General features: G+C 34.3%; 1 protein-coding gene across 1 annotated transcript in view; it reads left to right on the top strand.

Annotated features, from left to right (window-relative positions):
- ANKRD17 (ankyrin repeat domain 17) overlaps positions 1-26,674 on the top strand; it is a gene marked incomplete at its 5' end in the record, with an annotated part of 86,997 nt that overhangs the window by 14,053 nt on the left and 46,270 nt on the right. The window contains 11 exons of the mRNA XM_080796380.1: positions 766-999; positions 3,630-3,724; positions 5,870-6,107; positions 8,644-8,835; positions 9,202-9,311; positions 11,090-11,177; positions 12,719-12,846; positions 13,103-13,246; positions 13,640-13,742; positions 15,218-15,970; positions 20,453-20,601. Of these exons, the coding sequence (XP_080652506.1) occupies positions 766-999; positions 3,630-3,724; positions 5,870-6,107; positions 8,644-8,835; positions 9,202-9,311; positions 11,090-11,177; positions 12,719-12,846; positions 13,103-13,246; positions 13,640-13,742; positions 15,218-15,970; positions 20,453-20,601 (2,234 nt within the window). The remainder of the gene's footprint in view (positions 1-765; positions 1,000-3,629; positions 3,725-5,869; positions 6,108-8,643; positions 8,836-9,201; positions 9,312-11,089; positions 11,178-12,718; positions 12,847-13,102; positions 13,247-13,639; positions 13,743-15,217; positions 15,971-20,452; positions 20,602-26,674) is intronic.

The raw sequence follows: 26,674 nt of genomic DNA, 5'->3' as shown, positions 1-26,674 counted from the left end.
TTTTCTCTAAAGTTAGAATGAACATAACTTTTTTTCCTCATATGAAAAGTTTAAGTTTTAGAATTGCTCAGTTCTTTTATAAATGTACAGTTATGGCAAGTGAATTTATTTTCAATATATATTTGACACTGATATTAAATGGAAAAGAGCTGGGAGTTGACTTCAATAGGGTCAAAGGCAATGGGAAAGGAATTATATGTATTATCTAAATTTATAAAGATTATAGTCTCCCCATCTCCCTGTGGCTCGGGTCATGATCCCAGCATCCTGGGATCTAGAGTCTGACATCTCATTGGGCTCCCAGCTCAGTGGGGAGCCTGCTTCTCCCTCTCCCTCTGCCTGCTACTCTCCCTCCTTGTGCTCTCTCTCTTTGACAAATAAATAAAATCTTAAGAAAAAAAATTATCATCTCCCATTTTAGTTTTCTTCTTGATGATAAATTAGGCTCTTTTTATTTTAGTATTTTATGTTAATATCTTTTTGTTTTTCCTTGAATGGGAAGAAATCAGAGAGGGAGACAAACCATGAGGTACTCTAGACTCCAGGAGCCACACTGAGGTTTACAGAAGGGAGGGGTGGAGGGATGGGGTAACCAGGTGGTGGGTATCAAGGAGGGCATGTGTGGTATAATGAGCACTGGGTGTTATACACAGCTAGTGAATTGTTAAACACTACATCAAGAACTAATGATGTATTATATGCTGGCTAATTGAACATGATAATTAAAAATATAAAATACCTTTTTGTTTTTCTCTATTAAAATAGGCAATACAGCACTTACATATGCTTGTGCTGGAGGCTATGTAGATGTTGTAAAGGTGCTCTTGGAATCCGGTGCTAGTATTGAGGACCATAATGAAAATGGTCATACTCCGCTTATGGAAGCTGGAAGTGCTGGACACGTGGAAGTAGCCAGATTGCTGCTAGAAAATGGGGCTGGCATTAATACGCATTCCAATGAATTTAAAGAGAGTGCCCTTACATTAGCTTGTTACAAAGGTACGGCATAAAACATTTTCTTAAAATGAAGTTTTTAAACACATGATATGACTATTACTTTACATAATACAGTTTTTAAATTAAAAAGTTAATTTAAGAGGTGGTAATAGAATATTATATGTAATTAACTTAAAGAAAAGTGTTTAAAATGTTTCAGTTTAATATGTAAAGTTTTGAAATGCAGACTTAATATTATAAATATATTGTCAGTGAAAAATGGCTGTTAAATGGTTCAGTTATTTTATCAGAAATGGTTAATTTTAATTATGCACTGTAATTTTTCATGGTTTTTGTGTCAGAATATTTTGCGTGGTTCACACGAAAGAATCCTCTTGATTCCAGAAGTATTTAACCTGTAAGTTTAAAAGTAAATACAATAAAAGTAGCTTCTATTAACAAGAAGGTGCTTAAGCTATTTCGCATGACACTAAGAAGGAGAAAAGCTGAAGAGATAGGTGGAGTTTTGAGAAATGAAAAGTGGTATGAGGAGAGTTTGAATTCTAAAGAACAATGTTGGAATGTCATCAACACATTTAATAAAGTTAGAAGGAAGAGCTGGTTGAAATTGACAAAAACACCCACCTATACGTACCTAACTGTACAAAAGGGGTATATGATATTTTAAATGATGTCAGTCAACCTGAAAATATTGGTAATACCTAAAAATGCCATCCTTTGAGAGGGCAAGACAATTGTCTGGAAAGTTGCTCATTCTTCAGCTAGTAAATGCTCTAGATTCTAGATTCTAAAAAGAGAGCCGCAGAGCCACCACATGCTTCTCAGACTACCTTTTTGACAGATGAATGGCTATAAACCAAGGAACTTTTTTAAAAGGTAAATTTTATGTCTGCATAGCCATTCAGTTCAGTGTTTCATACTCTCTGCAGCTGTCGTGTTTGTATAATAAAATAAGCGGTAAATTCTTGACCTCGAGGCATCAAGTAAAAACTCTTACAAGATAAGGTACAGAATTTAAGCGGGCACTCACTCTCAATGGCTTGAATCACTTCCCCCACCAAGCTTGTGAGGGAAAAACCTCCTTAAATTATACACCTAAGGCTTTGATCGCCACACCCTAGTTGTGGCTCTGGTGGTGTTTTGTTCCGTTCTATTTCAGAGTGACCAAGGTTGTGTGAGGTCCCCTGATAATTTCCTTTAAAAACATGGTTAAAATAACATAAATGACTAAAATTTAAGTTAAATGTGAAAATATGCTCTATCTAAACTACTTTCGGTTGTCTGGTGTTAACAGAGTCTCAGATTAAGGATGGTTAGGAAACACAGCTGAGGTCCCTTACTGCCCCAGTACTGTTTGGTAATTAGCAGAGGCTTATCTTCATTGGGAGGAGCGGAATTAAAGCCTTGGGACAGCCTCTCCAGGCAAGCTGATTGGTTGGGTGGCTCTCTCCCCTTTTCACAAGTACTTTTGAACCTGGAACTGGCTGTGTTTTACTATTGGGTCCCAGCTGGCCAGAAGAGCTTTGAGATGGGGCTACATATAACTACTCTTCCCTCTCTCCTTTGCTTGTAGCCCCACCCTGCTTTCCAAGGGGCGTCTGAGGTTGGGGCTTGCAGGCTTTAATTAGAAGCTGGATATAGAACTGAGCTGGTGGAGAACATCTCTGCTACTTACAAGGATCCATGGACCCTCTCCCTTTCCTCTATTTCGGGTGAGGTCTTCTAGGATATAGATTGACAAGGAGGAGATGGGGAAGGGCTAGAACTCAGGCTGAGACTGAACGTTGGTGTGGATCTTTGGGAAGGGAAAAAGACTGAGAGGAAAGGGAGGTAGGTAGTTAGCAAAAACAAGATTCGGCAGATGTTACAGTTACTTACTGAAGTTAGTTTTAGTTGTTTATGATTTTACCATCCACTGCTTCCCCTTAGTCCTGATTGATTGAGAATTGATTGCAATTCCTTCCAAATAAAGTTGGAAAAAAATTAGTCATTTTTCTACTGTTTCTTACATAGTGTCTGAAATCCTAAAAAATATCTTGTCTTTTTAACTATGAATAAGGTGTCTTTATTTGAACTGAAGCATATGGTTTATTTGAAACTGCATAAATATAAATATATGAGTATTGTATATATGTATGTGCATGTATGTTTATATCTAAATAGATGAATAAGTATAAACTAAATGATGTGGTTTCAGAGAGAGAGATATATATATGCATATAATTCCAATTTATAAACAGATTATTCTTAAAAACTTTATGAGTTAGTAATTGAAATTTAAAATGCATTTCCTCTTAGAAATAACTTCAGTTATTATTATCCCAGGCTACTAATTCATGAAAGCTAATTTGTTCTGTAACATAAATAAATATAGCGTGCCCTAGCTCTTAAAAGGTGGTAGAGGGGATATTCTGGATTTTGGATTTTAATGGCATCTTTACTCACTTGCAGCAAGGATTGTAGTATTGGCAACAGAGTAAGGCGTAGAACTACAGGTATCACTTGTATAATTTATGTGTTACTGTTGAGGGTGGTTTGCAGCTGACTTTAGTATTATGCTTATAAATTTATTACTATAAGTTAAATATAAATTTTCAAAGTATTATAAATTTTTCTTACATTTTTTGGAATAATAAAATATTTTAAAGTAATCTTACACATTTTTGGTTTAGGACATCTAGAGATGGTGAGATTTCTTTTGGAAGCAGGCGCAGATCAAGAGCATAAAACAGATGAAATGCACACTGCTCTGATGGAGGCTTGCATGGTAAGACTGGTGAAATACATACATGAAATATATCTATATATAATTCATAGAGACAATGCTAGTGTATGATGAGCACCTTTTCCTTGAGTTCAAAGATTTGTTTATCATAGATTTATTATTATAGAGCAGAACCTCAGCTATCTGAATTATCAGTAGCATTCAGAGCCAGTTGTGTAGCGTTAACTTCTTTCTATTAAAGATACTTTCTGGAGCTTTATAGCACTACTTTTATTTTCTCATTCTCATATAACTATGCTGGTATTAAACAGTTGGCACAAAAAGCAACTTTTAAAAAGTTAATTAGGGATAGTAAGAAGAATATAATCCACAAAGTATGCACATAATACTAAGCAGAGCATGTTCATCAAACTGATAATTTAAATTTGAATGAAAAATGAAAATTTGGAAATTAGACTATTATTTGTGTAACATAATTCCCCCTCTATGTATGGTGTTTCCTGAGCCCTTAATTTCTTTTTTAAGAACTTTCTTTTTAGGATTTATACTTAGGAACAGGTAATAATAGTACTATTATTTAAACTTCTATATCTTAGTCTGTGATTTGTGGCACAGAAATGAATCAGAATAACATTATAGGCTGATTTTGAGAAAAACATGCCAAAGATAGAAAAAGGCCCCAAATGAATTTAAGTTTCTTCTCTCAATGAAAGGATGTTAAATTTTAATTACTAATTTTTAAAAATACCAGATAGTTAATTAAGACTTGAATTAGCCATGTCAGTGTTTGTCTTAATAAATGATCATTTGCAGAAACATAAGTTTTCTTTGAGGGTCTTAAGTTCTTATCTGTTAAAATTAGGGTAATATCCTTCTCTTAGGGTTTTGTGAGCATTAAATAATGTCATGTATTTAAAATACATCAATAACATCCCCATGCTAAGGAACTTTTAAAACATCCTTGTGACAACCACTAGAGAACTATGTAGATTAAGAAATCAAAATGGAGCATTCTGTAGACCTAATCAGCATGTACTGGAAGTGTTACAAGTAGATGAAAGATACTGGTAGTGGCCAGACATTTTGAATCTTGCCAAGAGATTGGGATTTTAATCTGGATTTTAAAGGAAATACAGGAGTTAATGATGGAGGGAGAAAATTCTGAGCCAAAGGAACACAAAGTAACCAATGTAATAGGGCATTAAAGTTGTGCAGTGTGGCAAATACAGAGGTAAAAAATGGGTGTGACATGTTCAGAAGAAGATGAAATGTCTGTAAGGTAATATATACAAGGAAAAATCACATCAAAGGCGAAAAAGAAAAGAGAGCCTTGGAGTTGCCTATAGTTAGGAGAGTTGTGGGAAAGGGAGACTAGCAAAGGAGACAGAAGATAGTAAGAGAGTATTCTTTTTTCTTTTAATTTTCACTGGCATTTGAATGTTGAACAACAAAAGGAAGTACTGTGTACAAATTGTGTTTCCTTTCCCCTAACACATCATCTAAATTCTTGGCCTTCTCCAAAAAGTATTGGATTTTTCTTTTTCTACCTAATCAAAAGTTACTACACAAATACTGCTTTCCCTTTCTAAGCTTTATCCATGTAGCATTTAAGTATATATTGTGCAGTGCTGGTGTTGTTTCATAGTAGTCTTTTGTTACATGTACTTAATGTCTTTTTTCCCCAAAGGTTAATAAGCCTCTTGATTGAAGGGTGGTATTATTGTTCTATAAGATTATAGCCTCAAGGGACGCCTGGGTGGCTCAGTTGGTTAAGCAGCTGCCTTCGGCTCAGGTCATGATCCCAGCGTCCTGGGATCGAGTCCCACATCGGGCTCCTTGCTCGGCAGGGAGCCTGCTTCTCCCTCTGCCTCTGCCTGCCACTCTGTCTACTTGTGCTCACTCTCGCTCCTCTCTCTCTCTGACAAATAAATTAAAAAAAAAAAAAAAAAAAACCTTTAAAAAAAAAAAAAAAAGATTATAGCCTCAATCTCTGTTTCATGGTCTATGCCACAGACATACAGATGGTCTTACTTAATACTTGCTTTCTCAACTGTTAAATGTAGATTTATTAATTCTTATTTGAATGGAGATTAGTAAACCTTTGTTGTATAGTAATTGAGAAGTGTTCACATTTTAATGTTTTTTTTAATGGTGCTGATTTAATTTTTTTAATTGCATTGTAATTAGGATGGCCATGTTGAAGTAGCTAGGTTACTTCTTGACAGTGGAGCCCAAGTGAACATGCCTGCTGATTCATTTGAGTCACCATTGACTTTGGCTGCATGTGGTGGTCATGTGGAACTTGCGGCTTTACTCATTGAAAGAGGAGCTAGCCTGGAAGAGGTCAATGATGAAGGTTATACACCACTGATGGAAGCAGCTCGTGAAGGACATGAAGAAATGGTGGCATTACTTCTAGGCCAAGGTAACTATACCAGTGAAAACATTAAAGCACAAATATTTAAAATGTAAGATTGCAATATTATAAAATTGGGTTTCTTTGTTTCATCTTTCTAGTAGATTTGTAATGAGATGTTGTCACAAAATGAATGAAAGGTATTTGCTTTGAAAATAGCTTCTGAACTGTGCAAAACAAAACCAAATAGACTTTTTTAATATAAAGCTTTCAGACATCATGCACTTTGTGAGTAGAGACAGAATTGGGGATGAGTTGGGGTTATAGATTATGTAGGGGCATATAAGAGATTTAGCATTTCTCAAAGTAATATATTGAGAGAATTCCTCTTGGGGATAAACACCTATAATAAATACTTAATGTATCTAGTGTTTCATGAAACAAAATCTGGGCAGTCCTACCATAAGGACTGACATGATGAGAATGCAAGAATGCATTTGTAAGAAGCTGTCAAGGAGTCAACACACAGTGGACTTTATGTTTGGGAAAAGTGACACATTTATTTTGCATTATTAAGGTACTGTTAGTTTAACCGACAAAAGGCTTATATAGCCAAGAGGTATAAAGAACTTCTCAAACTCAACACCCCCAAAAACAATAATCAACTCAGAAAATGGGCGGAAGACATGAACAGACATTTCTCCAATGAAGACATACAAATGGCTAACAGACACATGAAAAAAATGTCATCACCATCAGCCATCAGGGAAATTCAGATCAAAACCACATTGAGATACCACCTTACACCAGTTAGAATGGGAAAATTTGACAAGGCAGGAAACAACAAGTGTTGGAGAAAGGGGAACCTCTTACACTGTTGGTGGGAATGCAAGTTGCTACAGCCACTTTGGAAAACAGTGTGGAGGTTCTCAAAAAATTAAAAATGGAGCTACTCTATGACCCAGCAAATGCACTACTGAGTATTTACCCAAAGATACAGATATAGTGAAAAGAAGGAGCACATGTACCCCAATGTTCGTAGCAGCAATGTCCACAATAACCAAACTGGAAAGAGCTGAGATGCCCTTCAACAGAAGAATAGATAAAGAAGATGTGGTCCATATACACAAAGGAATATTACTCAGTGATCAGAAAGGTTTAATACCCAGCTTCTGCCTCCACATGGATGGGACTGGAGGAGATTATGCTAAATGAAATAAGTCAAGCAGAGAAAGTCAATTTTCATATGGTTTCACTTATTTGTGGAACATAAGGAATAGCATAGAGGACATTAAAAGGAAGGGAAAAATGAAGGGGGTGGGGAATTGGAGTGGGAGATGAACCATGAAAGACTATGGACTCTGGGAAACAAACTGAGGGTTTTAGAAGGGAGGAGGGTAGGGGGTTGGGTTAGCCTGGTGATGGGTATTAAGGAGGGCATGGATTGCATGGAGCACTGGGTGTTATACGCAAACAATGAGTCATGGAACACTACGTCAAAAACTGGTGTACTGTATGGTGACTAACATAACATATTAAAAAAAAATTTTTTTTTTAAGTAATATACCTTTAGAAGTAATCTCCTATCTCTCTGTATATTTGTAGCCAAGTTTTATAATCTCTTTTAGTAGTAAAGTTTTTGTTTGGACAAATTTAAGAAGAGTGGCACATTTTTAAAAAACTATATTGGCTAGGGGGCGCCTGGGTGGCTCAGTTGTTAAGTGTCTGCCTTCGGCTCAGGTCATGATCCCAGGGTCCTGGGATGGAGCCCCATATCAGGCTCCCTGCTCAGCGGGAAGCCTGCTTCTCCCTCTCCCACTCTCCCTGCTTGTGTTTCCTCTCTTGCTGTGTCTTTCTCTGTCAAATAAATCAAATCTTAAAAAAAAAAAACAACTATATTGGCTAGAACTTTAAATGCAGAGGTTTTGTATCATACTTTTTACATTTGAATCACAGCTCCAGTGCTTGCCAATTTTGTAACTTTAGGCAAGTTCCTAACCTTCTGTGCACTGTATGACAAACAATGTTCAAAAATCTTTATATGTAATATATATAAACGTTCACAACAACCCTACAGGTAACAAAATTAAATATCAGAAGTATTCTATGGTGAATGGTGGTAGTACTGATAATGATAATGTTGTGGCCTTGGGCAAGTTAATGAACCTCAATTTCCTTAGCTGTGAAATGGAGCCAATAAGAACATGTAAAATGCTTTCAAATATTACCTGGCAAATAGTAATAGTGTATTAAATGTTAGCTAACATCATCATCATCATCATCATCATCATTAATTTTGAATCTTTATAACAAGGGAGTGTAGTTTATTTTTCTAAGTCCTTTTATCACCTGTTTTGTACCTTCTGGCTGAATAAATCTTCCTGAAGCTGTGTGCATCAAATATGGACTTGTGGGTATATTTTTAATAGTTTTCTTTATTTGTAATTGCCTCAGAGTAGGGGAGAAGCATTTTATTATTTAGGAAAATAAACAGTAAAATAATACAAATGTTCATTTTTGAAGTATAGTTATTAGGAAACAACATGTTTTGCTTATTTGAAATAAGTTAATGACTTTCTTAAAATAATTAGAATTTTTGTTCTAGGAGCTAATATCAATGCACAGACAGAAGAAACTCAAGAAACTGCCCTGACTCTGGCTTGCTGTGGAGGCTTTCTGGAAGTGGCAGACTTTCTAATAAAGGCAGGAGCTGATATTGAACTAGGGTGTTCTACCCCTTTAATGGAAGCTGCTCAGGAAGGTCATTTGGAGTTGGTTAAATACTTGTTAGCTGCAGGTAGGCATGTTTGCATTTGGGAGGAGTTTTTACACGATTTATTTAAATAAAAATTTCACAATGCAAATAATTTTTTTCTTACACACTGAATGTGTATTTAAAAAATGGTAAAAATGTGGTTGACTGTTGTGTGTATCCTGAATAAATAATTTACCTTATGAAGTTTGAAGTATCTATAGCTTTAATTTCAAGCAGTAATTATTTATGTTTTTTTCTTGCTTTTAAAATGCTGATAATATTCTCTGTTTCTAGAAGTGGATAGGGCTATTTGAGGAGATGTGACTTATGTAGAAGAAATTTCTATGTCCATTATGTATGTCTTATGGTTCTTTTACTAAGTCTCTGTATTGTTTAATACTACCACAGGAGCTAATGTTCATGCTACAACAGCAACAGGGGATACAGCACTAACGTACGCCTGTGAAAATGGTCATACTGATGTAGCAGATGTCCTACTTCAGGCAGGAGCAGATCTGGTAAGGTCACTTTTTAAATCCTAATACTTAAAACCAAGACAAGAAATTAATTTAAAACTCTAGGAGATTACAGACAAAAGTGTTTCTTCTAATTTTTTGTTGGCCTTTTTGCCATTTTTTTCTCTTTTTTGGGCATTTTTTTCTTTTCCACACTGTTTGGGTTCTGTTATTCTTCTTCTTGATAGCAGGATTATCCAGTCTATTACCCCTTGTTCTCCATAATAAAAGGGAAATTTTATATTAATGTGTTAGTACAAATTAATTTTTTCTTAGGTACTTAGCTATTTTTGGAAGGTAAGTATTTAATAAGTAGTCTTTTCACTCAAATAATTTTTAATTCTGTAGAAAGGATGGAATACTGAAGTCATTGTATGGTACATTATAAAGAGATAAAGTACATGCAGTAAAGAAGCTCAGGAGAGGTCACGAAGTCATCTGAGAATGTATTTTGGGTTGGGTAAGGTTTAAAAAAGGTAGATAGGGCACTGTTGTGATATTCCAGTTGGAAGAAATAGTGTGAGCACGGCCTGAGACGTAGGGAAGCAAAAGCAAACATGTATGGGGAAAATACTCTTCTAGTTTAGCATGTGAGGGAGTAGAAGTGGGACATGGAAAGGTAGTTAAAACTTAAGTAACCATATTTTCATGGGGCTGAGATTAACAAGCAAATTTGTATTCCTGTAAAAGAGCATAGTTTATGACAAAAATTCATACATGCGAGCAGAAAAAGACTCCATTGATCAGTTTTGTAAACTTTTTTTTATTTCTCTTTCCTCATTTATGGAAGGAAAGCGTGAAACTAGAAGTGGGATTACTGTTGTGTCTTTCAGTTTTGCATGTGTTGGCACAGCTCTTGAAGCAGTTATGACACACGTTATACTCTTGTTAGTTGTGTGCATATTTCTTCTAAATTAGATTTTGAATTTATTCAGCTTAAGAACTGTATTTCCAGTGTTTACCACCGTAGTTGTGAAACATACAGCAATGTAACCTTGTTTATTAGTTCATTGCAATTCAAACAACTTAGTGTGTGGCTTAAGAGAAAAATCAAGTTATTAAGCAGATGTGAATGTTTATATATATATATATATATATATATATACACACACACACACACACATATATATATAAATAAAATGCTTTATAAACTGTATTTTTTTCTTCAACCTTTATATTCTAAGATCTGAAAATTTCTCTAATAGTGTTTTCAATTTCTCAGCAATCACAAGAGTGCAGTAGATTCTCCATCCTTTTGAGACCCTGAAATCTCTAGTAATACCTTATAATTGGTGATTTTCTGGATATGAAATCATTAACTTTGATGTTTTCATATAAGGTAACATGGAGTTAATGGGAAGTCTATAAAGAAGGAAATGATGTACTGCAGAAATTCATATAGGTGGGATACAAACTAACAAAAGGAAGATCACTTGGAGTGGTTAAGGATAATGCTGATAATGCTGATTAGAGAGGGCTGTGTTAAAGTGCTATTCACTGTTCAAGTTACCCAGTCCTTTTGCTAGAGAAGGAAAAATTACCCAGATGGATTTAGATGAGGGCGTCACAATCACATGAATATAACTTCAGTTCTTAAATTATATCTGTAGAACATGTTTCTAATTTGGGATTTTTAAAATTTAAAGATGTATTCCTTAATTTGTTTCAAAGCATGATATTTAATATATTTAGATTCAGAAATTAGTCCAACTCTTTTCCTTTTGATAATCGTGAAAAAGAACAACTATTCCCTAGCAATTAAATTACGTTTTTTTTAATAGGAACATGAATCTGAAGGTGGAAGGACTCCTTTAATGAAAGCTGCAAGAGCTGGTCATGTTTGTACTGTTCAGTTCTTAATTAGTAAAGGTAGGTTTGTGTAAAGCAGTAGTTTTTTCCCCAAAGATGTCTATTCCCTGTCCTGGGTTATTTAGAGATTGAGAGGTAAAGGATGTTTTGGGGGATATCACTGGTGGAGGAATGCTACTGAGATTTTGTGAGTGGGTGGTTGATAAATATCCTGTAATGCATAGAACATTTCCAAACTAGGAAGAATTGTGATACTGAATACCACCCTTGTTGAGAAACACTTTTATAAAGAAAAATTTCTCTATGTAAATCTTTGAGGGTTTAGATAACCTAAAATCTGTTCTGTTTATTTAATAATATATCTTGAAACCTGTATTTTTATGTTTATGCCACTGAGATACTTAAGGGCAGGTCACTGTTCTACTTTACATTTCCTTGGCCCTAAGTTTCCTTCTTTGTAAAATATAGAAATAGTCGTAGATATAGCACAAAAGTATTCAAAATTGAAATGTGACAAAAATGCCAAAATGCATGGAGGATTTCATCTATGGTCAGTAATTCTACTTTGAATATCAAAAGCCATTTTAAATGACAAAAGTAGCATCTTATTAATTCCTTTAAGTTATTTGTTAGGTATTCACTACATAAGCTCAACTTGAAACAGTTTTTATGCAGATTTCCTCCTGTTCTTAAGTACAGAAGATGAAAGATTTTATTTTTGGTTCAACATTCATAAAAGAGGCTGTGCAAACCCTGTATAATTAAAAAGACAATATATACTATTTCCTTCTTAGCATAAATACTGAAGAAATCTCAAGTTTGTAATTGTTTATAGGAAAAGAAAATAAATGAGAAATAACCCTGGTCAAATTATTTTAGGCAGTTTGAACACTTGTATGTTTATACCGTACTATTCTCAAGAACGGGGTTATTTACCTAATCACCATCCTCTCTCTTTGATAAATCTCTCTCTGGTTCCATTTTCTTCCTGCTATTTTATTTCCATTTCCCACATTGCCAAGTACAATGCTTTAAATCAGAGGTAAATTCATATTGAGGGCGTGGTGTACCTGTTTTCATTCTCAGATATTTCCCAGTGAAAGAAATCAATAGTATTATTACTTTCTATTTGGTAGTAATTTTACTTTCTATTCCTTGTTAATTGTCTATGTAGTTAGCCCATAGAGGGAAATGTAATTTATTTTTATTGCTTTTTAATCATTTTTTCTTTAATGGAAGAATTTAACATGTAGATAAAGTCTTAGGTTTTTCTTTTTTGAACAGTGATTACATTAGAAGTAATGTATACATTTAGCCTTATCTTCTGCCAGTGCATACTGAAATGTTTATGGATGAAGTTGTGTCATGTTTGTCTGGGATTTGTTTGTCTGGGATTTGTTTTAGAGTAATTCATGTTGGGAGAGGAGAATTGATAAGGGTTTATGTGAAGTGAGATTGTGTGTTTATAATCACTAAAGCTGGATAAGGAGCATGTGGATTTTCATTATGTTATTCTCTCTACTCTTTATGATTTTGGAATTTACCATAACTTAAGAAATAGCAGTCTACTAACATGATTTTCCATGTCTTGTCTGTTTTAGGAGCTAATGTGAATAGAACCACAGCTAATAATGACCACACTGTACTGTCCCTGGCTTGTGCAGGGGGTCATCTGGCAGTGGTGGAACTACTTTTGGCTCATGGGGCAGATCCTACTCATCGTTTAAAAGTATGTAATTCAAATGTTTCAGGTAGCGTTGTGAATTAATTCTTCCTCTTGAACATTAGAAGATATCATCTACCAGTTCTATTTATAATGTCATTTTAAGCATATTCATATTTTTCTGTTTTATTAGAGAAAAATGTTCTTTACCAAACTTAAGATTTGAATATGTCTGGGGCCTGTTGGCTTTATCTTCCTAAATGGTTCTGGAAATTAACTTATTTTTATAAAATATTTTTTCTCCTTCCATATCCACTCTTAGGATGGCTCAACTATGTTGATAGAAGCAGCGAAAGGTGGCCATACAAGTGTTGTTTGCTATCTTTTGGACTATCCTAATAACTTGCTTTCAGCCCCTCCACCAGATGTCACTCAGTTAACCCCCCCATCCCACGATTTAAATAGGGTAAGATTCAAAACTAAATTATTTTATATCTTCTTATTTGGCTCATGGTTTCAATTTAAACTAGATTTGACTATTTTTTGTTATATGTAGTTCTCTTACAGCTTCTTAATTTGAAATGGTTAAAGATATAATCTGGTATAACATTCAGATTGTAGATTGATGTGATTTTGATTTGCTTTTTTACTATGGCCAGAATAACCGTTCAAATTCAAAGTCCCTTAAAAAAATGTTACGGAAAATAATTTGGTGCCAACATATTTTAAGTAAATATGTCAATGTCTGAGACTAATACCATATTACAAATATTTTGAAGAAGTCTTTGTAACTTATTCTTAATTTAAATAATGGAGTGTGTGGGAAAAGCAGAAACATAATCAGTTTCCTTTGTCTTAGGCTCCTCGTGTCCCAGTTCAAGCACTGCCCATGGTTGTCCCACCTCAGGAGCCTGACAAACCACCTGCCAATGTTGCCACTACTCTTCCCATCAGGAATAAAGGTCAGTTACACTTCTGAAGACTGTCTTTTACATGTTACCTGGGTAAAAATGATAAGATTACCAAAAAAACCTATCCATTTATAATTATTTTTCCACAAAAATTGAATTTTACTAAGTTGACATAAAGATTTTTTTTTTTTTTTTTACTGATGAATAAGGCATGTTATTGGGAGAGAAGATAGTTAATAGCACTAATTTATGCTAGAGTTATCAGTATTATTAGGAGAAATTCAGATGCTCATCTTTGATGCAGTTCTGATTATCCACGATTTCCTGTAATAACTGGTCATTTCTATTCATGTTAAAATATTAGGGCTGGGTATAGTTGGATGACATTTTTGTAAATTACTTAAATTTCTGTAGTGATATAAGGCTTAACAATTTAGATAAAAATTAAAATATATTTTAGAATAACTGGTTTGATATAGATTTTATATCTGGGCTACCTTTTCTTAACCAATAATTAAAAGTTACTTCAGATATGCTTGTTTGTTTCTCTAGAATTCTGAGGTCCATATTTGACTTGTGGATGTTACACCATGCATGTTCTTAAGTTATGTCCCAAAACATTACAGCTACCAGTTTGAATCAGTTTTTCTTTTTAAAAAGTTTCACCTGAAGAACCAATGCAGTTATAATTTTTTGGCTTTTGGCTACCTATATTATTTTACCAACAAGAATACTAAGTATTTCCACCAGCTCTTTACAGTCACTACTACCAGTCTAGAGCCTTGGCACCTTTTTCAGTTAGTGTAGCAAACAGCTGATTGCTCACCCATAGCCAGATCTGTTTATTCACCTGGCTGTCAGAAGATACAGTGGATGGCGTAGTCCAGCATCTTTTCTTCCAGGGAAACTGAATCCCAGTTCTCTACTGGCCAGGTAGCTGTGTGAATATGTGAATTTATATCTTGCCTTTATCAGTCTTGAAGATGGTAGGCCCCCAACAAAGACAAATTTTAGCTGGATTTAATTTCCTGGTACTTCTCAGTGGTTTGGGTACTCTCTGTGTGTATGTGTGTGTGTTTAAAAGGCATAGACTGTCAAATGTGGAAAAACCTTAACTTAGAGGTCTAAGTTTTCCCTACATCTTAATAATCTAGCATTATTTTTCTGTTCTTATGATACGGTTTTACATCTTTATGACCAGATGAAGTGTCTACACAAAGCCTTAGATTTTACTTTAATTGCACCACTTCGATATCACAGACCTGCATCCCTCTATTGTCTAATTTTAGCCATGTAATATTTTTAAAATTAACTTCCCAAAGATTACTCTATGCACATAAAATACATACATTCTATATTTATGATAAAGAAGGTGGATTTGTTTTTAAACTCCTTAACAGTACATTTTCACCTTCTATGGATATGATAACTTGGTGCATAACTGTTGGCACTAAACCTCCCAACAGTAACTCTGTAATGAGGATGCCATTCATGTGCACTTCTGAGGGGGTTTCTTTTTCACACAGCTGCTTCTAAACAAAAGTCCAGCAGCCATTTGCCAGCAAACAGCCAGGATGTACAGGGTTACATCACCAATCAGTCTCCAGAGAGCATTGTAGAAGAGGCTCAGGGAAAGTTAACAGAACTGGAACAGAGGATAAAAGAAGCCATAGAAAAGAATGCACAGCTGCAGTCCTTGGAACTGGCTCACGCTGACCAACTTACCAAGGAGAAGATCGAGGAGCTGAACAAAACAAGGGAGGAACAAATTCAGAAGAAGCAAAAGATTTTGGAGGAACTACAGAAAGTAGAACGAGAGTTACAACTGAAAACTCAGCAGCAACTAAAAAAGCAGTATCTAGAGGTTAAAGCTCAAAGAATTCAACTTCAGCAGCAGCAGCAACAGTCTTGCCAACATCTGGGACTACTGACTCCTGTTGGGGTTGGAGAACAGCTTTCCGAGGGAGACTATGCACGATTACAGCAAGTGGATCCTGTTTTGCTTAAAGATGAACCCCAGCAGACTGCTGCTCAGATGGGTTTTGCACCAATCCAGCCTCTGGCCATGCCTCAAGCTTTGCCTCTGGCGGCAGGTCCCTTGCCTCCAGGGTCCATCGCAAATCTTACAGAACTGCAAGGAGTGATAGTTGGACAGCCAGTACTGGGCCAAGCACAGTTGGCAGGGCTGGGGCAAGGAATTCTGACAGAAACACAACAAGGGTTAATGGTAGCCAGCCCTGCTCAGACCCTCAATGACACGCTGGATGACATCATGGCAGGTGGGTTTATATTGTTATGAGCAGGTATCAAATATGATTTGCTTAAGGCGAGTAAGAGTGTGCCAGAATTTTTTGCCATTACCCAACTTGAGAACTATTTTTGGACTCTTGACCCATGTATATCCTTAGAAATACTAGTTCAATCTCAGAAGTTCTCAGATGGATACAGGTCGAATTAAAGATTAGCTCATGCAATACGAATGACTGAAACTTTTTGGCTTAGCTGGGTAGGCTGGGAATCTAGGTTTTTTTCAGTAGTGGGATTGATGTTTGAGTTTTTGTTTTTGTTTTTATTTTTTCTCTTTAAGTTCAGAATATTAAGATTCAATTTTGGCTTTTGTGCTTCTGTATTCACACCAATAAACTGGAAAATTGATAGAACTTGAAGTGCAAAACTAGTAGGACACATCAGGAGGCTTATTTGTGAACAGAAATACTTTATATCCTAATGGATCAGACTTCAAACCTGATGGATATTTAAAAAAAAGAAAATTTAAACACCTTTACAACAATAATAAAGTACCATACCAAATAGGGTTTGTTTATACTGTATGTCAGTGGTTTTATCCCCTGTGAATGTTAATGTGTAGTCTCTTTCTAATTGTATTATGGGAAGGTGTTATCCCCTGACAGTATCATAGATGATATATCTTAAATGTGTAGCCAAAGAAAATTTATTCCATTATAATTAGTTTCATTGGCAAGAGGAAATATTTTAGAAGGTTGTTTTAATGATTCTGATTTTTGGTACTTTTCAGGAGTTCTGTAACAAAGTAGTAAAATGAGATTTTGTAGGGTTATAAACCATAAGAATGCTATATTGAGAAGGGTAATTTTCTTCATTTAGGAAAAAGATAAAGAAAATTTGAAAAGGGAGAAAAAGGGAAAAACAAAGGCAGTAAATCATTGACAATTGGTAGTTTTTATCTGGTGTCTTCCCCTTTTTTTTTATTCTTTGGTACACTTAAAAGATGATTGAGTTTTTCTACTTTTTGAAACTGTTGGGGCAATGTTAGAAATTATGATGAAATTACATATAATTTGTCTTTCATCTTTTAAAAGAATAAAAAAATTAAATTGTATAGTGTTGAGATATTTAGCTAACATTCAGAAAACTAAGACACCAGCTAATGAGACAGATTTTATACTTAACAAATTGCTCCTAAGTTTCCTAGTTCTCTTTATTATCATCCCAGCAGTATTATGTGGAACAAAGATCTCTGCTAATTTAGAGGGTATAGTAACTGCCTTGGAAAAAATGGTATTAATTATTAGTAAGAACTGTAAAGATTCTTATATTGATAAACATAAAGCTTTTCTGTAGATTTAAGAATTACTGTTAATCACTATTAGCTGGTTAAAATAATTGGGAATACAATTAAAGAAACATTAGTATCTTATGAAAATTGGAGCACAGTATCCAAAAGTCCCAAGTTTGCTATTACTGGCCATTAGTTTAGGTCATAATAGTGTTCTTTCTCTTGTCAGTTGAACTACCAAAGAATGTAGAGAGTTAAGTCTTATTTATCCAATTAAATGAAGACTGGACATTCCTACCAATGAATACTTAAAATTTTTTTGATATGCTATTAGAATTTACATTATGTTCTTGGGCAAACTTATCAACGTTGATTTGCCAGTTGTACAATTTTTATACTGATCTGAATTACTGGAGACTTGTAAAGTAGTTTTTCTGTTGATTGGTTTACCAAAGGAAAACAAATTCTGCCTATATGTTTCAGGTGTTTTCATATACAAGAATTTCAAAAGCACGTAACTTTTCAGGAAATAATGACAAATATTTCTCATTATAAAAATACTTTATCCCTTTATTATGCCCATTTATATGGAGAGAGGAGAAATGACCAGAAGGAAGAACAGGATTAAAAACATCAGCCACTTACCTGCAGTCCATCCCTGTCATCATGCATGTGCACATGCATAAACATATACATATACTCTTGCACTCACTTCCACAACTTTTCGTTAAACAACTTGTGTTAGTACTTGTTCTTTAGGTTGACTAATGACCATTTCCGTTTCTTTCTTTGGGTTTCTTAAAATTTTATAACCTCTTTAGGCTCAGTCTTCCTTCCCCACTGCAGTATGACCTGTTCTTTATTCTTTAACTCCCATTTATTAGACTGCTCTTGAAAGGTTCAGTCCCTTTCTCTAGTACTTGGCTGGCCCAAATCTTCTGTCTTTCCTGTTCTCTGTACTTACATAGCAAAATCAGTTCCCGGTTTAACCAGTCTTAACGCCTTGCCTTTGCTGTGCTCTCAAGTTCCTCTTTTCCTTACCTGATGTAAAACTTTTCTGGAGCATCTGGTTCTCATTTAAAATCTAACCCTAGGGTGCCTGGGTGGCTCAGTGGGTTAAGCCTCTGCCTTCAGCTCAGGTCATGGTCTCAGGGTCCTGGGATTGAGCCCCTCATTGGGCTCTCTGCTCAGCAGGGAGCCTGCTTCCTCCCTCTCTCTCTGCCTGCCTCTCTGCCTACTTGTGATCTCTCTCTGTCAAATAAATAAATAAAATCTTTAATAAAAAAATAAAATAAAATAAAATCTAACCCTAAAATGAAATACCAAGTGTAAAGATGTGTACCAGAGTTCCTTCAGATCCCTGCATATTTACAAGTTGTTACTTTTCACTCTAGGGGATGGATGAGTGACAAGCAGTTATTTCATTAATTTCATAAGTACCCCAAAGGAAGTGAAATGAGGGAACTGGTTTTTCTTATCTCCTTTTAGATGAGATGATAAGAACAAACAATTTGACCAAAAATAAGAAAACTGTTTTCATATGTTCTTTAAAAGAACTTATTCCCATTAAAATGTAAATAACAATATAGTCATTTAACAATAAAGCTTAGACTTTTTGTTTAGTATCGTGAAATAAATATCAGTTCTTTGGACAGATTGGTATTCATTCTGTTTAAGCTAATTTTAGTATTTAGCATTTTCACTTGTGAAAATCAATCCAATCAGAGGAGATTATGGAATCTATTTTAAGAGCCATAGATTTTTTATGGTTTTGAAATTTATATCTAGAATATGTACGTTTAAATTATCTTGTTTTTTTTCTTAATATACAAAACCATTGATCAATTTAGTATATTAGTACATGCCCTTTCCTATTAATCTGGATCCCTAAGGATTCAAACTGTTTTGTTTTGTTTTGTTTCCTTCTTTGTTTTTCTTTTAGCTTTTAAGTGGACTTAAAAATGTATAATTATAGAATGTGTGTTGCTATAATGTATATAGTGTATGTTTGTGCCTGAACTAAGGATTTCATGTAAAATAGATTTCTTAATTGACAATCGTGTTTATAATTGTTAAATAAGGTCAATTTCAGTTTTATTCTTGGCAGGATCATAACCTCTTTTGCCTGGTTTCAGATCCAGTTGTGAATCATGATTGTTTTCTGTCTGATGTAGTTGATAAGTATATTGCTAACACACATCCAAACTACTGTTGACCATTCAAAGATTAATGCCCAAACTTCAGTGCTATAGTATTTTTTATGGCGGCGGGGAGAAAAGGATTAATGTTCACTTATCAACTCCAGAAGTGAATCCATGAGAGAATAAAATACCCTCAGTTACCACGACGTTTAGAGTTCTCCCACCTCAAGTACTGACCTAATTAGCCCCTTTTTAATTTGCATATTTTGGTTAAAATAATATGAAGGGAAAATTATACTTAGAACTAACAATATACTTAGAACTAACAATAATCTATATTTGAAGGTTTATTGCGTGCATACATTTATTTCTACCTTAATCTTTTAATTTTGTCCTCATAAGTCAGTGTGATTGCTGTATTGATTGGTGGGCATTTTAACCCCCACAGAATAATTCTACGTGTGAGAAACTATATTTCTGTGTGAGGCTCAAATTTTCATATTTTACTGTGCTGTCATAGTAAAGGGCTACCATTCAGAACATTATCATCCCCTTGCCTGCAATTAGTAAAAGAGTAGGGAGTGTTTTAAATGATTTGAGAGTGAGGTTCACCCCAAACAGTGAAATTACTTTCATTAGAATATGAGGTGTGAAAATGGCAGATTAAAACTCATACTTTTCTCCCTCTGAACTTGACTATTTTACCTTTTATTCCTTTTCTGATTAAGAAGATATAATGGACAACTATCCATTTGCATTTATATTCAGTTTTAGTTTATAAGACCTTTTTGTTTTCAGGGTTATTCTGAATTGAGGTTTTATGATTATATACTGTAAGAGGGGAATTTTATTTTCAGATGGATTATTATTTAGAAAATGGGTTATTCTTAATATACTTTCTATTTTTAGACTGTTGTCCAAAGTCAGAAATAAAATAACCAGAAAAATGAGTTATTAGTGCTATGGCACTCTACCTATAGACATTTTGTTTTAAAAAATCTTTGAATATTTTCTAATAATTATTTCTTACTGTTCCCTAACAATGTTTCATCCTTATTAAGTGCAGTTATTTTGTTCAACAGCAGTCAGTGGAAGAGCATCTGCAATGTCAAACACTCCTACCCACAGTATCGCTGCTTCCATTTCCCAACCTCAGACTCCAACTCCAAGTCCTATCATCTCTCCTTCAGCCATGCTTCCTATCTACCCTGCCATTGATATTGATGCACAGGTAAGCTCCAAATTCTGGAGGGATGGTTTTTAACTAAAATCATACCATCAGTAAAAACATTAGTCAGTGATTTAAATCATCTTAGACTGCTTTGTCTCCAGACAGAAATCTGTGTCACATTTATGAATAAATTAGAATCCACATTTTAAAAAGTAAAATACCAAATGCAGATTATTTTTGATAATTATGTGATGGTTTGGTTTCCACAGTTGTCAAGTAACTTTTTTTTTTAACTTTAGAAGAGGATGTTAAAAGAAATAACTCTTTAAGATTAGTTTGTATTTTATTCTAATCTTGAATTAGAAGATATGCTTCTAATTCGTAATGGATTACACATAAAAGATTCTTCCATTGATGTAGCATATATACTCAGTTACATTTATATTGTCTTGGAAAGTTCTGATCTTGCTGACTGAAACACGTAGTGAATCTGTGTGTCTGTGTCTGTAGCACTAAATCAAAACTAAACACCTGTTTTTAAAAAAATTAGTTTACCATGTAATCTCAGGGCAGAGTGAAGTTGGAGATAGGATAGCTGGTGTTTTGTCCTGAAGAAATGCTAAGAGGCTTAGTTTAGGAGACTGCTGAACAAGATAAAGGTTATGTGTCCTTATTCAGGACTGAGAAATGTTTGCATTTTAGTTTTGTATTTTGATTAATATCTGGGGTGGGGAGGAGGTAACATAGGTGAAGATGGCAGTATACATGATAAAACTTTTTATTTTGTAAATGATCAGTTGTTTATAAACCTGAATTTCAGGAAGGGTGTGTGTGTGTGTGTGTGTGTGTGGGTGTGTGGGTGTGTGTGTGTGTTTGTGTCCTATTAAGACTGTGTACTCTTAACCTATGAAAATAAAGCTTCCTTTTCATTAAAATGCTTCTTGGTAATATTGTGAAAGAAAAAGAAATTTCACTTCTACTCTTGCTTTCCAAATGTTCATTGTGTTATATGTGCTAACTTTTTTTTGAGCACTTAAAATTGTCAAGGGCAATTTTAAGGAATTGTGTTGTCTTCAGACCACATATGTGAAGTAGCAACTTTTAAATACCCATTTCCCTGATGAAGAAACCAAGGCTGAGAAAGACATTTAACATTTTGCTTAAGAGCACTTCTTTTAGCTAAGAAGTGAGGGTTGAGAGTCAAACTTTAGTGGGTCTGATTTCAAAAGCAACCTCCTTAACTACCACATTCTGTAGCCTTTTAAAAAATTACAAAGTATTCATTTGATGATCTACAGTGATTTATATTTAATAATGATATAGCATTATAGGGGCACCTGGGTAGCTCAGTTGGTTGAGCATACCCGACTCTTGATCTCAGGGTTATGGGATTGAGCCCTATGTGGGGCTCTGTACTGGGTGCGGAGCCTGCTTAGGGTTCTCTTTCCCTCTCCCTCTGCACCTGCCCACTGGTCACACTTTCTTGCTCTCTCTCCCCGCCCCCAAGTAAGTAAATAAATAAATAAAAATACAGCATAATAGAACTGGGTTGAAGTTGGTATTGAATCTGCATTATTTTCCTCCAGTCTTTTTTGCTCTGAGGTTGTTATGTTGTATGGCTATTTTGTTTTAAGGAGAGTTATATTTTTTAGTTTTTATGGAATCAAGAATTGAACCATAAGCAAAACTAAAAACTTCACCAAAATATAAAAGGATTTAAGAAAAATTATTTTGAATAAAATCAGAAAAAGTTCCTCCAAGTATGATCGTGATTTTATTTAATTTGAAATTCTTATAGTTATGGTGAAATTTTACTGAACTATACTACTCAACCAGCTATTGCTCTATTATAAATTAATTTCTAAGAAACATATAAATAATTAATTTTTTTAAAAAATTTCCAAAAACTCACATTTGGGGTGCCTGGGTGGCTCAAATGGTACACATCTGCCTTCGGCTCAGGTCATGATCCGCAGGTCTTGGGATCGAGCCCTGCATCAAGCCCCTGACTCAGCGGGGAATCTGCTTCTCCTTCTCCCTCTGCCTCTCCTCCTGCTTGTGCTCTCTCTGTGTCTCTTTCTCAAATGAATAATTAAAATCTAAAAAAACCACACACACAAAAAAAACCTTATGTTTTCATATTAGTTGACATGCTTATGTAAAAAAGATTTTGACTGTGTTCTTAAATATCTGTTCCTTTTTATCTGGTCTCTGTATCAAGGTTCTTCAGTTTGGTTAGCCTATCATGAGTTATTCTTTTTGTTTAGGAAGTTTAGGAGTTTTCTTTTTGTTTAGAAGTTTAGGAAGTTTCTGCTTTGGAAAATGTAATACCAAATAAACATTCAGAAATAATTGTTTGCTATTTCTTCTTTTATTTTTGATGTTAGTTTTTAAAATTTATTAGTTTTTATGGTACCAAGCAGGCATGTTAAGCAGTTATAAAGATCCTTTTGTACTCAGTTCATCTAAAGTTTTTTCTAGATTCTAAAATAAAAATTCCATGCGATTTTACGTAGTAGATATTGTGGTTTATGTGTGATAGTACTGTGCTGTAACAGGCAAGTGATATGATAAATTCATACCAAGACTCTAACTCTGTTTAGAAAGATTAAACTTTTTCTAATATTTGAATCTTTTATTTGGTTATTTAAGAAATCTTAACACTTTTAGGATACTAACTTCTTTACCTTTATTACAACCTCATGAAGTGTAGGTACTATTGTTATTCCCATTTTATAGGTGAAGAAGGTGAGACTTACAGATGTTAACTATTTGCCCAATAGGTAATTTATGGTGGAGCCAGCTTTCATCCACCCTAGCATTCTGGCTCTAGATTCTATACTCTTAAGCACTGCACTATGCTACCTGTTTTTCAGTTTTTATCTTAGATGTGAATGTTGATTTAATTATATTAACCTGGTAAATTAGATTATAGAAAATAGGTCTACCACCTGGATGGCAAAGGGTTGAGTGTCTTTCATCCTTACAGTTTTTCAACATGTTTCCTTGGCCATACCTCATATTTATATCAAATCTTAATTTAAAGAAGAACAAAAGGAGTGTTAAATTTTTTAAACCTTCAGTATATGTCTCTTTTTAAAATGCTAATGATTCTTAAAATGGTCATACTTTAAACTTCTTTAATTGATCATTATATGCAGAAACTAATATTTTTAACAGGGATTAGCGAAATCATGTTTAATTTCTGGAACTTGAAGAATGCTGAATGTATTCTTTATAAGGTTCCTCAAATCTTACGTAAGATAACTAGAAATTACCTTTGGTGTGCATGTATGTGCCACAGGCTTTCTACCTTTCATGTAATAGTTTTATTGAGTCACGTTTGTTTTGATGTATTTTGTTTTTATCCGTTTTGTTTTGGTTTTTTGTTTGTTTAAGCTCTGCATCCAGTGTGGGGCTTGGTTAGGAGTTGCATGTTCTACTGACTGAGTGAGCTAGGTGGCCCTTGTCTGGATATTTTTAATATATTTATATTATAATATATTTTAATACCATATACTGAACTGTTATCAAAATTCATTTTAGGGAACATCAGTAAATGATAATTTGAAGGAATTATTTGAGACTTTTATTACATCTTTTAATAGCATAGCTCTAATTTTTATTTTGCTAGAATGGGTATTCTACATATAGAAATTAGTAATTATTTACAGACTTTTAAGAACCATTGGTTTTGTATGAAACAGTAAAGCTGGCTGAAGGTTAGAGTTGAATGCTACTGAGTTAAATATTTTCTGTGTTTTGTGTGAGATTTTGATTGACTCTAACAGCCACAAAAGTGAGAAAGTACCAGTTGTTCTGTTCATGGGTGTAAAACTTGTGTTCCCATCCCCTCCCATTTTCTTACCACATGTTTTTCATATATTTCTGAACTGATTGTCATTTTTATTCACAAACTTCAAAAGGCTTTCCTTAAACTTGGAGTAGCCGGTTCTAGTACATTTTATAAAAGAGAAAAATAAATACTGCCTTACGTAGTTTTGCTTTTTTTCCAGTTTTTAATAACATCTGTCCATGGTTATTTTTTAAAGAAGGTAGGCATTAAATTTGACTTAGATATCAGGGCTGAAATTATAAAATATGTAAAATTATGTTTTGCCTTTAATGGTATAAATTTTATTTGAATATTTTTCTCCTGTAGGTTTTATAATACAGAGAATAGTTCGATCACATTATTTTAATGAGAAAAATTGAAGAGACAAGAAAAATGAGTTAATGGTGATATGTAATATGCTGCCATTAAGCATTCTACTTAAAATGCATGCATTTTAATTGTTTATGTGAGGTTTTAAGCAAGTTATTTACTATTTTACTGACTATTTTCATTATTCTCATTCTCCCTAAATGCTATCCTTTTTACTTTTTTATTTTTTTTGTATCTTACACATGACCTCTGACATGTTCAGAGAATGAGATGTCTAGAATTATGAAGGTTATGGAGGTCTACAAAAAGGTTAGCACTTTAAGTTCTAATGATTTTCAAAGTAAATTAATTACTTAGATGTAATTAATAGGTCCACTTCCCCCTGCCTTTTTTTTTAACAGACAGTTCTGTTATGTTTTTTCAGGCATTCCAACTTATTAAAAGTTGCTTTTTCCATTAATTCTGCATTTGTCTCATGATTCCTTCTTATTTTTCAGTCTTACGAACCTGAATAGTCATGTCAATTTACAGAGTACTTCTACATTGAATATAATTTTAGCATTTTTTATAAGCCAGAATCATCATAATGACATCTGTCACATACAAAATAGTGTATTTTATGGTATTGTGGGCCAAATGAAAATTTCTTTAGAATGTAAACCTGGGGGCGCCTGAGTGGCTCAGTGGGTTAAAGCCTCTGCCTTCAGCTTGGGTCATGATCCCGGGGTCCTGGGATTGAGCCCCACATCGGGCTCTCTGCTCCGCAGGGAGCCTGCTTCCTCCTCTCTGCCCTCCTCTCTGCCTACTTGTGATCTTTGTCTGTCAAATAAATAAGTGAAATCTTTAAAAAAAAAAAAAAAAAAAAGGAATGTAAACCTAAATGAGCTCCTAACAAACCTCTGGGCATCGGCCTCCCTTTCAGGTTTCTCTTAGTTACAGATACATGACACTGTATGTGACTTGTTAACCAGTATAACATAACATGACTTTAATGATACATTGCCTTTCAGGAAGCCATCACCTGTATTGTTATCAGTAATATTCAAAACATGTATTTTTTTATTCTATATCATGTTAGTCATTGTTACTTTAGCCCAAACTTCTCCTTCAGTTAATTTGTTTCTTGAAGTATTAAAAATCAGGATAGTGTGTCTTACCATTTGGGGATTGTATAGGTGTTCGTTAGGAAGGTGGAAACCTCACTTCAGAATCTTTTAATTTTTTTCATTTTTGTTTTTAGAAGATTTCATATTAGTTCATGAAGTTACCCACTCTTAAGTTCCCCAAGGAATTTGACAAGCCCTCTTTTCTTAGTTTTAAGTATTTTTTCATTCAACTCTCTTAATACCTTGTTTATATTTCTCTCCATAGTTTGAACCTAAATTTGCCCTATGCTGTAAGCACTAAGCTCCTAGTGAACAGGGACTGTATTTAGTTATATTTATCAACCCTGAAGTACCTAGCAGAGTACTTTGAATGTAAAAGGTGCTTAATAAATGTCAGTTGAATTAATGTTTTATAATGTGTGTGTGTGGGGGGGGGGACCAGTATTTTACTAACCACTAAAATATTCCATGCTTATCTTTTTCAAATTTTGTCTCTTCATTCTCTATTTAAGATTGGCTCTGCTTTCCTAAATTACTCTTTAACCCCCAGAAGACATTGAGAAACCTAATAAAGTTCATTATAAAGTAGACTCTTCATCATAAAGTTGACTTTCTAATTGTCACTAACATAGGAAGTATATAAGGTAGATAGACTTAAACATTATATTGGCCTAGTTGGTTTAGCACTGCTTTATGATGTAATAGGGAAAGCAGGATTTTGTTATCCAAGATCTCCTTGGTTTTTTTAAGCCAGTCCTTATCAGTTACTAGCTTGTATGACTATTGGAGGATTATTTCTCTAAGCCTTTGTTTCTTTTTTTTTTTCTGAAATCAGCATAATAATCCCTTCCTCAAAACCTGA

Source organism: Martes martes (genome assembly GCF_963455335.1).
Source record: "Martes martes genome assembly, chromosome: 2".
Taxonomy (NCBI): domain Eukaryota; kingdom Metazoa; phylum Chordata; class Mammalia; order Carnivora; family Mustelidae; genus Martes; species Martes martes.
This window is presented reverse-complemented; position numbering and strand designations above follow the sequence as displayed.